The sequence below is a fragment of the Brienomyrus brachyistius genome, chromosome 11, assembly GCF_023856365.1.
Source record: "Brienomyrus brachyistius isolate T26 chromosome 11, BBRACH_0.4, whole genome shotgun sequence".
NCBI lineage: Eukaryota > Metazoa > Chordata > Actinopteri > Osteoglossiformes > Mormyridae > Brienomyrus > Brienomyrus brachyistius.
The window spans coordinates 23,183,406-23,196,447 of NC_064543.1; the positions used below are offsets into that span (position 1 = coordinate 23,183,406).

Consider the following 13,042-nt stretch of genomic DNA (forward strand, 5'->3'; position numbering starts at 1 on the left):
ACTGTTCGGGATTCCCATTGTAAACAACATGGCCCCTTAACCCAAGGTGTAAAATGCTGTGGGGTGGCGCCCGTTCCAGGCCAGCGATATTCAGATGTGGGGGTGAGAGCAGAGCTATTTGCATTGCCATCAGCAGGGAGCGGGCAACCAGCTCACTGAGGCTTCCTGGGAGAAACCTCACGGCACGCCATGACCAGCCGTCTTCACCGCCGTTCTCTGGCTCTGACGTGAGGATCGCTGCCAGCACGACGGGGTGTCATGGCGTCTGAGTACTCATCCCGTAAGAGTGTGCTATAGCAACATGAAGGCTTTTGTTAATCGGGCAGCTTCTTTGTCAAGAGGGCAGCTGCTGATGCAGTGAGCAAACTGTCCCTCGTTTAGAGTCGATGCAAATGGTCAGAGGTGAGGATTCAACAGCTGTCAAGGACAGTATTTTGTGTGACATGCAGTCCGAGGGATTTCCTGGAATATAGCATCAAATGGAAAGTCTTGCAGGCAGTAGCATTGAAACTAGGGGGATTGGGGGTGGGGGGGGGCATATACTCCCTAATATTTAATTTGGCTTCATTCACCCCTCCAAAGAACAGACCTTTGCATAAAATTGATTAAGTTGTGTCCCCCTAATATTAAACTGTCTCCTATGCCGCATTTATTTTAATATTTGTGTTTATAAGAGCCCCCCAACCTCTCAGCTGACAGTTCTGCTCCTTATGAGTTTGTTATTCACATGCTAGAAAACAAAACGTTATTATTTCTCTAGTTTGTATTTATTACGATCATGAGAATAAAGATTTTGATGTAGTTGTTTGTCACAGCAACAAGAAGATTGTGGAATTGCCAGGCTCAGTGGGATTCCCCTTTAAAGATGGCAAACCCAGTACAGGCAGTCCTTCAGTTAAGAACATGCAACTTATGGACGACTAGCATTTACGAATGGAATGCCATGAAATGTGAGTTAAATACAATGGTTCGTAATAAGATAATACTTTGTGATACTTATGAAAACACTGCATGGCTTCAGCAGTTCATCAGCTAGAGGTGTAGTACAATACAGCACAATAAATACAGCACTACACTACTGGTCAAAAGTTTGTGCACACCACAGGTGTTTATCATATACTGCTGCTGATTTTTCTATTCTTGTTAAGCATTGGAAAGTTGAGTGAACTGTAAATGAAAATACAAGTCAAATAAAACAAATTTCCTTTATAATACGGAAAGAGTATGTAATAGTACGTGCCTGACGTCCTATTAGCTGGATATATGGTGATGGCATATTCAAATTCTAGACTGTTCTTTAACTTTAAATGCACTAGCTAACTGTTTCATCACATGAAACAGAGCAGTATTTAAAGTCCCTTGTAGAAAGAATGCCTCAAATTTTCTCTGTTGTTATAACTACTAAAGGAGATTAGTTTGATGAATGAAATATATGTAATTTTCTTGCTAATAAAGGTACTCAAGTGGTGAATATACTATAAATTTATTTGTTAGCAAAGAATGTTGAGTGTATTTTCAGTAAATTTTAAGTGAATAATATGCAAATATAGAAAATCACAGTGTGTGCAGAAACATGTACATATTCTGACTTATCTATACATTCAATTTAAAGACTTAGGGCACGGATCTTGTTCGTAAATGAGGTGAGTTGAATGGGCCTGTGATCTTTCTCAAGGAGAGTCAGATGCATTGGCTGAGTTGCCATGGCGATGGCCATGTTCTTTCTATGAGCCTCAAAGAGCTTTGTGGACATACTACAAATACATAAAATAAGTATGACAAATTATAGTCGACGAGGTGGTTGTCATATTTGCTTGCAATTAAAAAGTAATCATTTAGGCAGCAACGTTCTTATCACTGGTACACATGTACAGCAGATTAAATGATGAGGATCCATTTTTCAGTAGCTTGGAATCTGCTGAAATATCTGCTTTACCCACACAGATAGGTGACACAATTTGAAACTATTTTTTAGATTCTTGCTGTGATGCTTTGTTTAAAGACATTAAAGAATGGATGCGCCTATCTGGTATGTACCTCTGATTTGTCTGTTGGGTTCCCAGGAATGGGCTACGGGCCTCCACTCTGACCCCAACCCACATAAGTAGTTAGAGGATGGATGGATGGATGAGGAGTAAATGGTCACGTGATCAAAAGGGAGCGTATCTTTCATCATGTCTACAATGCCAACAGAAGCCGCACGTGTTTTCTATATAAGGATGTGTATGTTGACTGTAGGGCTGATGTAGCTATTAGTTGGCAGGTCTGGGTGTGCATGTGTGTCTGTGAATATGCAATACTTCCAGCCTGCTGTGGTATTCATATTTTTATTTTGAAGCATTTGGGGTTATTTTTGCCCACCTTATGGCTGTTTCAGTCATGTGAAGGAGGCGAGGAATGCAAAGCTCGACATCAGCGAGGTGACGTCTGCAGTGCCCATCCCTGGCAGGGCAGGGCAGGGCAGGCGTGGGGGGACATGTGTCCCTACAGCAGCTGCTGTGTGTGGCCCCCCACACCCGGCACTCCTCCCATGGCCTCCTCTCTATGGGGAATTTTTCCGTTTTTAGTAGATCCAGCAGTTAAAGACTGACAGGAAACGGTCTGTATGGAGAATGTGACTCAGTCATAGGCAGCCCAGCTGCCTGCCACTGGGAAAGACTTTTCTTCTTTCTTACTTGTACTGAAACTGTTAGTTTTCCCCCTTAGTGAGTGTTTTGATTCAGGTGGATCTGTTTGGAGGCTGACTTTTCCTGTGACCATGTGGAAAATTCTAGGAAAGTGTTAGTCCACCAAAACTTGCTACTGGATTGTTCCCCACCATTCAGCAGTTCAGCTCTGCTTTACAAGGAAAGGTAGACAGCGGAATTTGAATAACCAAAGATTATATATACAACAGGTTCAGTGATTAATGGTTCAGGTCTTTATTGTGATCTTTATTACAGGATGAGGTCATAGTTTTTGAAGTTGTAGTTTATCTCACCATCAGATAAGCAGAAGTAGTACGAGTCCCATGATCAACCATGATTTGGATATGCGGTGCGACCTTTCACCGCATCTTCAGACCTGTGTTTGACTCAGATGTTTTGAATCACCCGGGTTAGCATTACACCGTTGCCTGGTAACAGGGCAGTATAAACACATATCTTAACATTGGCTGCTTTGAATTCTGTTTCAGTCGCATGGCACCTTCCAGCTCTGAAAGCAAATCAGAAAGCAATCGGAAATTTGGATTGGGTGGTAGTGATGGTAACTCCGGCTCCAGCTTTTGCATGAACTGCATATACAATGATAATGGGGTCCACCAAACAGTCAGCTCAGCTAGAATGAGCAAGACATCGCACATATCCTGAAGTCCCACGAAATGGGTGACGTTCTCCTGTGACACGCAGGAGGAAAGTTTCACAGATTGCCTTTAAAGCTTTCGTGGCATTTTCATGCATCATGACTTCTGGTTTTGTTACACTTACATGTGTGTTACATGTGATGTCATACTTATGAATTTTGCATTTTTAAGGAGACCATCATTGTATTGCATGGGCAGGGAATACGTGTGTTTTTATGACCAATCCACAACCGCCACAGACACTATGCTTGTTAAGATGATAGCTCATTATAGGGGTAACAAACTGGAAGTGATCGAATTTTGAGACAGATCATCCAAAGATTGAAGCAGCACCGCATAGTGATAGCAAAAAAAGGTAGTTTCATTATCACGATAACTAACATAGTATTTGACAGATTTTTTTTCAAACTTTGCAGATTTGTTTTAAGGATGAAGATCTGGACCTGATCAAATTTTGAGACAAATTACTCCAAAATTTAATCAGCACCATATAGTAGTAGAAAGGAGAAGGGCAACCTCAGACCCTTGATCTTGTGAACATGATAACTCAAAAATTATTTGTCCGATCTTTTCCAGACTTCGGTGAAGATCTAGACTTCAAATTTTGAGATAAATAACACCAGAATTGAAACAACGACACTTACTGACCACAAAGAGAAGGCTGAGATAATTAGAGGCTTATCCTTGAGAAGAGGGTCATTGTTTTCTGTCACGGTTACTTTGTTACTGTATTGGTCTTCGATGGATCTTATTACCAGTTCAGAAAACCATTATAAGGATGAAGATCTTTAATCATATCATTTGGCTCCAGTCCTATCCGGTGTAGTCAGTGGTGGCAGAAGAAACAACAGGCATAGATCTGGTGAACTTAATTACATTATGACAAGTCACACCAAGTGGCCCATGGTCTCCGGATAAATGACTTTACTCAGACTCACAAATTTGTTCTTTTCTGTGTATACTGTGTGTGTGTCTTGGTGTCTCACAAGGAGAGTGATTAACCACGCTTAGCCATTGAAAACACAAGTTCAGTTATCAGGGAAGATAAAGTCACTTGTTTGTCAATATTCCTTGTTGATTTATGGGCAAGGAATAACCCACTCAAAGTGAAAGAACCAAGAATTAAAAATACTTTGATTTATAAATACTGTTCTTGTTGATTGTAGTTAATGTGATGTATATTCTGTGATCTCTCAATCGCCCATCCCCCCTGCAGTAAATTTTATCATCATGGACACGGTGAGGTGGGGCGTGGCCTCCCTTATTTATAACTGGCAACCCTAGCGATGATTGATGTTTTTAATTAACTACATAGTATTGGGCAGTTAGAGGCTGCAGCTGCCACCTTGTAAACATCTGCCATCTAAATCGTTTTGCAAACTTCCCAGGAACATTATACAGATCTATGATTCTCAAATTGTGGTGTCTGAGATGATTTTATGGATACTCTGTAATGAAGTTTATATTGATTTCTCTATTGCTAGCCCCCCTACTTGGCAAATTTTATCGGTAGCAGCCCATATTGAAAAATAAAATGCTACGCATCATAGGAATTAATATGGGACGTAATTTTTTTTTATTTTTTGCATGACCATGACCATGATTTAGTATTCTGTGGGCATGTTAGACTAAAGCACGTCAACAATGTTACATTTTAGTACATTGAAAATTAATTTCAGAGTTTGAAATAACAAACTGAGAGCATAAAAAAGTGAATTGTGTGCACATTTTAGACATAACGAAAGCTTGAATTTTGTGGGAATGTGGAACTAAATTGTACGCATGATTTAATGCATTGTACCCATGGGAAAAACACAAAAAAACAAAACTCACCATGGCCTCCACACTTCTGTAGGTGCCATTAGTGTATCTGTTCTAGGTCTTGGTGTTATGTCATGGAAAATGTTGGTCATAGCGCAAAAGAGAAATAGATGGAATATAAATATTTAAACATTAAAATAGAGATATCATAAATGTCATATTCCAGCATGGACATTAAAACATACACAAGTGAATATAAGTAACCACCTAATTGGTGATCAGAGATTCTGCAAATTGTCATATCAGTGGAATGTGCAATAAATGAATAAGTGTAGTTTCAGACCTTCATATCACATCAAGGACTTGGGCATTCAGGTAAAAACATATTTATTAGCTTTCACATTTCCAGATGATCCATCCAGTACTTTTAGAAATTGTACAAATTGGTGAGTATGTGAGGAGTTAGGGTTAGATGGGCAAAGCAAGTATTGGGGCTGTCCAGGGAATACAGTGCTGTCGTTTCTGACAGCCCCATTTCTTGTTGAAAAGAATACCATTTGTCCTGAATTGATGTTCGCTGGTTATGTGTTTATTTCTTTGTTGCTCCACCAGAAATGCAGCTATGCTGAGCTTCCAATGAGTGCCCATGTACATGTATACGTAGCATAGGAGCTGTTTTATAAAGGAATCCCCTTAGCTTGCTTGGTGTTTCCTTCTGTCTACGTTTGCTTTAGCCTTCATGGTGCGCTGCTGTGTCTCATGTAGCTGCTTCCTTCTTCTCTCCTGCAGATCGAAAACATCGATGCCTGCCTCAGCTTTTTGGCAGCCAAAGGTGTGAACATACAGGGCCTGTCTGCAGAAGGTAACTCAGCTGCTCTGCTATGACCTGGAAGCAGAAATATCTACACAGTCACAGCGTCAGTCCATTTGCTGTTGGTTAAAATTGTAACCGGACCTGTAATGTTTTAGATTCTTGTAGCTGTGCGTGTACAGGCCAGGCCGACATCTTGGTTGGAGTCCTTTCAATTTCAAGTAGAAGTGTAGGATCCAGGGGAGATGGGGGGGCATGTGCATGTACTCTCCAATATTTAATTTGGCTGCATTTATTCCCCTACAAAAAAGAGACCTTTGTATATAAATGATTAAGTTGCGTCCCCCCCAATATCAAAACTATGCCATTGCTTACAGGTGAGACGCGGTGAGCTTACCTCATCACTGGCCAACTCTGTTGCTTTGAGTGCTGATTACTGAATGACTCTTAGTGCTGCTTTCTCTGATTGTGATTATCACACGTCATGTGGGAAGTGTTTAGGCTAAACAGGGTTGCAGTTATCTGGAAGCTGACCACTGACACTATGTGTGCATCATGTGACTCCTCAATAATTCAGATCTCATATTCTTTCTGTTAGTGAATGCATTTAACAGCAGTTGTTTACTTTAATATCTGTGTTTATAAGACAGAATCCCCCAGCCTCTCTGCTGATAGTTCTGCTTCTTATGAGTTTGTCATTCAGGTACTAGAAAACAAAATATGTTAGGATTACTGTAACTGACTTTCCTTATTTGATTTTGATGTAGTTGTCTGATACGATAACAAGAAGACTGTGGAGTTCCTAGGGAGTCTCCTTTAAAGATGCCAAACCCTGTACAGGCAGTTCTTGACTTAAGAACATACAACTTTCGGACTGCTATTACTTATGAATGGAATGTCATGAAGCCTATTATATTAAAAATTTGCGTTAGGGTCCTCGTAATTGTTTTTTTTTTAATTACCTTTATGAGAATAAAGATTTTGGTAGAGTAACACCAAAAACTGTCAGACTGTCACAGTAACAAGAATATTGTGAGTTCCCAGTGTTCGCATTCTCAGTGGGATTCCCCTTTAAAGGTGCCAAACCCTGTACTTTGAGACATTACATGTAGAATATATTTATACATAGAATACAATAATTCAGTTTCAGCATAGTTTCTGCTGTAATAGCTTCCGTCTCATTAGAGCAGTGGTTCTCAAACTCGGTCCTCAGTCCCCGCTGCCCTGCTTGTTTTCCAGTTATTCCTGCCCTACACACTGCTGATTACCTGCATCAGATGTGTTCAGTCAATCAGAAGCTGAAAGACAGCTGGGACTTGTGTGTGGGGCAGGAATAGCAGGAAAACAAGCAGGGCAGTGGGGCCCGAGGACCGACTTTGAGAAACACTGCATTAGATACTTGTAGCTGTGTGTCTGTTGTGTGTACAGACCTGATCGACATCGTGACCGCAGTCTTCCTGCAGCATTCCTGACCATCCTTCTCCAACAGAGATCCGGAATGGGAATCTGAAGGCTATCCTGGGCCTCTTCTTCAGCCTGTCCCGGTACAAACAGCAGCAGGCACAGAAGCAGGCCACCCTACACCCCCAGCACCGACCCCTTGTCCAGCAAACTAGTGCCCCTACCCAAACTGGACCAAACACCCATGGGACCCCCACCCCTGTGCAGGCCCAGTCCCTCCCCCCCTCAGCACACATGTTGAAAGCACAAGCAGAGATGCAGTCCAGGTAATTCCCCTGCGGTTCCCAATTTATGTGAGGTGCACGCTAGGTAATTCTGTGGTTAGGTTTTAGTTATTAGTGTGTTTTATTTGGCTGGGTTAGGGTAGTGCAATTTCAAGCTATTCTTCTGGAGAGCATCTTAAATGTTTTATGTGCCTTTAAACATTTAGTGAATTATTCTCCCTTAGTACCAGTACCTGAATAATGTATCTCAGAATAATCAGTCAATATGTTTTCTTAATGAAACTGTCTATGCTACAAGTACCGTGAATTCACTGGTGTGTCATTCGGTTCCCAGGTGCTTTCAAGGGCCGGGAAGCTTGGCCTTGATAGTTCATATTTGTCAGCCTGCTCTGTGCTCTTAGCTGCCATCTCCTGTGATGTGCTCATTTCCATCTCTCCACTCCTCTCTCTCACCGTACAGTCTCCCATCCAAAGAGGCTTCTCAGAGCAAACTGCTCAGATTGGCTCTTGGTCAGAGAAGGTCTTCTAGGTCAGCTCTCGCTTATGCCCCTGCACTTCCCCTGCCCCGCACCGCTAACAGCCCCAAAGCATGCTTTTTCTGAGTTCTTTGTAGACTGCAAAAGTGATTCCTGAACCAAAAAGTTCCCCTAACCTTTAGATAAGCCTGCTCCTGAATGATGTGCTTGGCAGGGCATATGAGTGAGTAGTCAGTTATTAGCTGTGAGCGTACAGCAACCATAAGCTACATCTAGGCATGAGAGATCTTGCTTTGTGCGTTAAAATGAACTCATATCAATATCTCATATAAATACAGTATGGTCATAGTGTCATTAAGATTGACAATATAATGCTTGAATGCATGGTATATAAAATTATTACATCATTTAGTACTGCAGTAAAAAAATTGACAAAAAATTCATAAAATGAAAAATCATTACTTTCCAATTACTGTTTTACTGTGCTAAACTTAAGTGTCACCTAAGCTATTTATAGATCAGAATTGCAATGTAAATCAATGCATCATCTCCACCTACTGGTGAGAGATCTGTAACTGCACAGGAATTTCCGGTGTGTCCCAGGAGTAAGTCTTTTAAATGGTTTTTCATTTGCGGTTGACAGTTTTTGCTTGCTGTGGTTGATCTTCTTCCATGTGTGTATACACCCCCGTAACTACCATACGAAGTGCCTTCCTTTTTTCTGATATCCTGAATGAGTGTGTTCCTCTTGCATGAACATGTGCGTGACTGAAAACTTGGATGTGCATGGAATTGGAAGAAAACAAGCATTTAATAATGTTTGTCTGTATGGGATACACATTGAACAGCGGCCTGCATCTTTCTTTCTCACTCTTTTATTATGTTCGACAGCTTTGATTGCTTTAAAAATCCTTCTAAAGACCAGCTTCTTCGGGCATAGTGCTATTCTAATCAGTGCCTTTTCCTGCAGTAAGTGGCTTTGGCTGCTGCTTATTGAAAGGAAAATGTGTTACTCTGATGGATAGATAAGTTCCAGGGATGCATATGAATTGACTAGAGTAGCTCATGAGATGAGATTTAGATGTTTAGATGTTTACTAGCCTCATGAGGATGCTGTAATTGGCTTATTGGGGCTTTCTGGCCCTGTTTCCATTCGGATTGGCTGGCTGTTCATCTCCAACCCCTTCCGAATGGTGTCCACTGTGACACTGGAATATTTCAGTTCTTTTTTCACTCACTCTCACTCTCTTCTTTTATTTCCCCCACAGGCTACCGGGTCCCACCTCCAGGCTTTCTACTGCAGGCAGTGAGAGCAAGGTCCGGCCCGGAGCCAGCACCAGCAGTCGGCGCAGCCAGAGCTTCAACAACTTTGACAAGTCCAAGCCTGGCACTGTGGTCCCTGGGGGCCATGACAGAGGTGAGTCCCTTCCTGCATATATACTACATGGTCTGAAATGTAGCAGGGCTCAATGCACTGTGTATCATGACACATTACTTCCATGACTGTCATCAAAATTATCTGTCATTTATGCTGCAGTAGCCCTTCTGTTGGTTTGCACCAGACGGTACAGCTTTCATTCACATTTCTCATGGACAAGTAGCCTGTTGGTGGCTCCTGGTTTTTCCCTCTTTGGGCCTCTCCCTGTAGGTACTCACCATGGCAAACTGTCAGCTCCCCACAGGCCTTGTCGTCTCAGAGATGCTTTGACCCAGTCGTCTGGTCAAAATGATTTGGCCATCGCTCAGATATCTATCCCTGTCCTTTTCTTCTGCATTCAACATGTCAACTATGAATGCCAAAAGTTAGCGTACGGTCTGATACACCCCAGACCTTGATATGAAATATTTTTATGAGTCAGTATTATTTGCTTCACATTAGGGTGGTCATGGTTGGTTGGTTCATCAGTGTATGCATCAACGCAAGAGTTTTTCTGCTCTGGGTTGGTGAATGTGAGGTGGGCATTTAGCCCTGATCTTTATGCTGCTGGAAACACAGCTGAAGTGTAGCGACTTATAATAAATTGGACTGATGGTAGACGTTTTGCAGTGTTTTGTTTTTTTTACTCGGATGTTCCAGTGGTTTTTGTTGTATCATTTAACAGGATACCTTTCTGGTCCACCTGCATTGGTGTTGGTGTGCCGGTCCACTCTGCTTGTTAGATTGCTGGGCTTTAAGCTGTTTCCTGGGAGTTACCTTTTCAGTTACAGACCCACAATCCAGAATGGACTGTAGAGGCTTCATTTTCTGCACTTCAGCATGGCTCTGACAGATACATGCTGATGAGCTCTACTTGCATGTTCATCAGCATGAGCAGGAAAGGTGGAGCTGGGCTCTTCTAGCTTCATAGTTAGTATAAACATGAGATATGTCCAGTGCTTTGTTGTCTGACAGACCTGTGAGCCTCCTCTTATTAAACCAGCAGGGGTGGCATGTGGGATTCCTCGCCTCCTGGGGGTATAGAGGTTTTAGGCCAACAGCGCATGTGACAGGAAGAGGCCCATAGGCCTGAAAGGAGTCAAAGCATCATGGGAAATAAGGGGTGAAAACAAGCTGAGACAGATAGAGACAGCAGGGGTGTGACACACACCAGGCTGAAGACACACTGTGCTTGTGGGAGTGCTCGCTCCGATGCACATTTCAGCATCCGTTTCCACACCCTGGAACTCCTGCCCTGGCTGCTTGTGGGCAGCTATGAGGAAGGATGTGTTTGCTGCTACATTTTGCGACACATTGCTCTGCAGGGAGGAGTCATCAGTTTAGTCTTTGGAATAATAATGAATACATCAGACAAATTGTTGTACTCAATCATCAGATGGTGCAATTGTAACAGTCATTGCTCCAGGGAGGTGCACTCACTTGTGATATATTCTGGGGGGGGTGGGGGGGGGGAACATGGGCATGCTGTTTTCTGTGAATAATGAATGGTTTCTTTCCCCAGCGTCTTTTGATAAGTGCAGTAATTAGATTTGAGGTGAAGACAAGTCGGGAAAGGGTTAACCCTCTCTATATGCTAGGCAACGCTACTGTGGGCATGTGGAACACCCATGCTCAGTGAGGGTGATTTATCTTTAAGAAGCACGCTGTTAACAGCACCACTATAGGCGCAGTGATGGGGCTTACCACAGTGAGGGCTTTATGGCAGAAGTTCTCTGGGAATCCAACCAGACAACCTCCCAGTGGTTCTGGGCTCATGGAGCAACTGCAGGGAGAAGAACATTAGTGTCCTTCTGTATCAGGACGAAAATGGGTGTGAATGATTTATATGGAAACCACAGGAAAGAGCATGTGGAACATGTATGGACTTCATCTACTGAGAAAGTACACAGCATTGGCTGCTTGGATAATCTGTAAGTTGGGGCCATGTGATTGGCGGAGAGGTTCTCAATAGCTTTGATAAAAAAATGTAAATAAATATTCTGTGTGTTTGTGTTGAAGTGTTAAATTATGCTTGTGAACAAGGGCAAATGTTTTCAGCCTGATCTTATTAAGATGAGCCTGGAACTGGGTCACCCCCTATGCCCTGGACCCTCGGACTGCTCAGACTGGTGGTTCTGTCTCTCTGGCTTTCTTGCCAGTCAAGCTGAACAGCCCATGTGACGACAGTATTGCTGTAAATGTCTATGCATTGAATGCTGTGAGGACTGAAACAAGATTGGTTCATGTGGCTCATACTGTTGGAGATGCCTTGTGTTTATACTTGTGTGTGGGGGACGTTAGGTTCCACTTAAGTCATTCATTTTTGTGCTGTAGCTTAGTTGAGGTTTTTATTCTAAGCCGGCTGTGGATTTGCACCTTCTTGTCTCAATGCCCATTAAGCACCCTGGGCTGGCAACTGCTCTCTCCTCTGGTGCAGGCAGAGCTGTACTGGTACAGTGCATTCTTTATTTCGCCTTAATTGGTTGTCACGTGCCATAATAGCCCTCACAGTTACCCGAGGATCCATCTGCCTGGCACTTAGATGCTGAAAACAGATTCACGTCACTGCTTGTAGCACTGACAAAGCTCTAATTAGTGTATTTGTGACTGGCAGACAGCGAGAGAGGGTAACGCGGGGTGGTAGGTGGGGGTGGGGGGGTGGGGGGTAAGGAGTATGAACATGGGTAAAGTGGAACTGATGAGGAGTGGGTCAAGATGAGTGTGGCTAAGAAGGTGGGGGGGGGGGGGGGGATGACAGCCTGCACAGTGTGGAGACCCTGGACTGCTGGCCCTCTCTCAGCACCAGTTGGCACTGTCAGTGGGCTCTTCATCAGTATCAGTGGACTCTTCATCAGTGTCAGTGGGCTCTTCATCGCCACATCACTGCCAGCTGGCATCATGGGGGCACATTGGTTTTTGTAATCTGTTGGAGGACTCAGTGACCTCAATCAGAAAGCAGACTCTCATCTTCTGCTACATCTCCTCTACCATCTCTGGGTAAAGAGGCATAGTTTAAGTGGGTGCTGTTTGGGTCTGGATGCCTGTGTCTGTGCCCCAGCTGTCTGCTGAACCTGCATCATTCTCAGTGTCAAATTTCGACCATGGCTGCTTGCCAGCATGAGTAATGGATGTGCTGCAAAGAAGACTTCCACAGGCACGGGGGGGGGGGGGGGGGGGGGGGGTATTACTCTCATCATTCGAGTGTGAGCTGGGGAGAGGGTGTCTGCAAGACTAACCTCTCAGATTTAGCAGTATTGCTGAGTGTCTGGGGGCGTCTTCCCCTTCAGAGTGTGCGAGTTATAATTTCACATCGCCGCATCTGTATGACAATCATTAGAATGTTTTGCTCATGACAAAGTAATTTGGCATGCGAAGTGTACAAAATCGTATTGTTTGTTTAAAAATTGATAATAAATGCACTTTGTATGTTATTATTCAGGCTAGCAGACTGGTATGGGTTGAGGTTAGGGGTATCCAAGTATTTGCGAATTGTCACATTTGCGTGAATCTGCTACCCCTAACCTCCGCATAGTTACGGTATCAAGTCAT

At 43.1% G+C, this 13,042-nt stretch overlaps 1 protein-coding gene across 3 annotated transcripts in view; it reads left to right on the top strand.

The window, feature by feature from the left end:
* nav2a (neuron navigator 2a) overlaps window positions 1-13,042 on the top strand; it is a 98,184-nt gene that overhangs the window by 25,330 nt on the left and 59,812 nt on the right. For 2 of the 3 annotated variants that reach the window (XM_048969622.1, XM_048969624.1), the window contains exons 4-7: window positions 5,894-5,966; window positions 7,405-7,642; window positions 8,061-8,129; window positions 9,345-9,493. In XM_048969622.1, the coding sequence (XP_048825579.1) occupies window positions 5,894-5,966; window positions 7,405-7,642; window positions 8,061-8,129; window positions 9,345-9,493 (529 nt within the window). The remainder of the gene's footprint in view (window positions 1-5,893; window positions 5,967-7,404; window positions 7,643-8,060; window positions 8,130-9,344; window positions 9,494-13,042) is intronic. The other variant, XM_048969623.1, reaches the window with a different exon arrangement.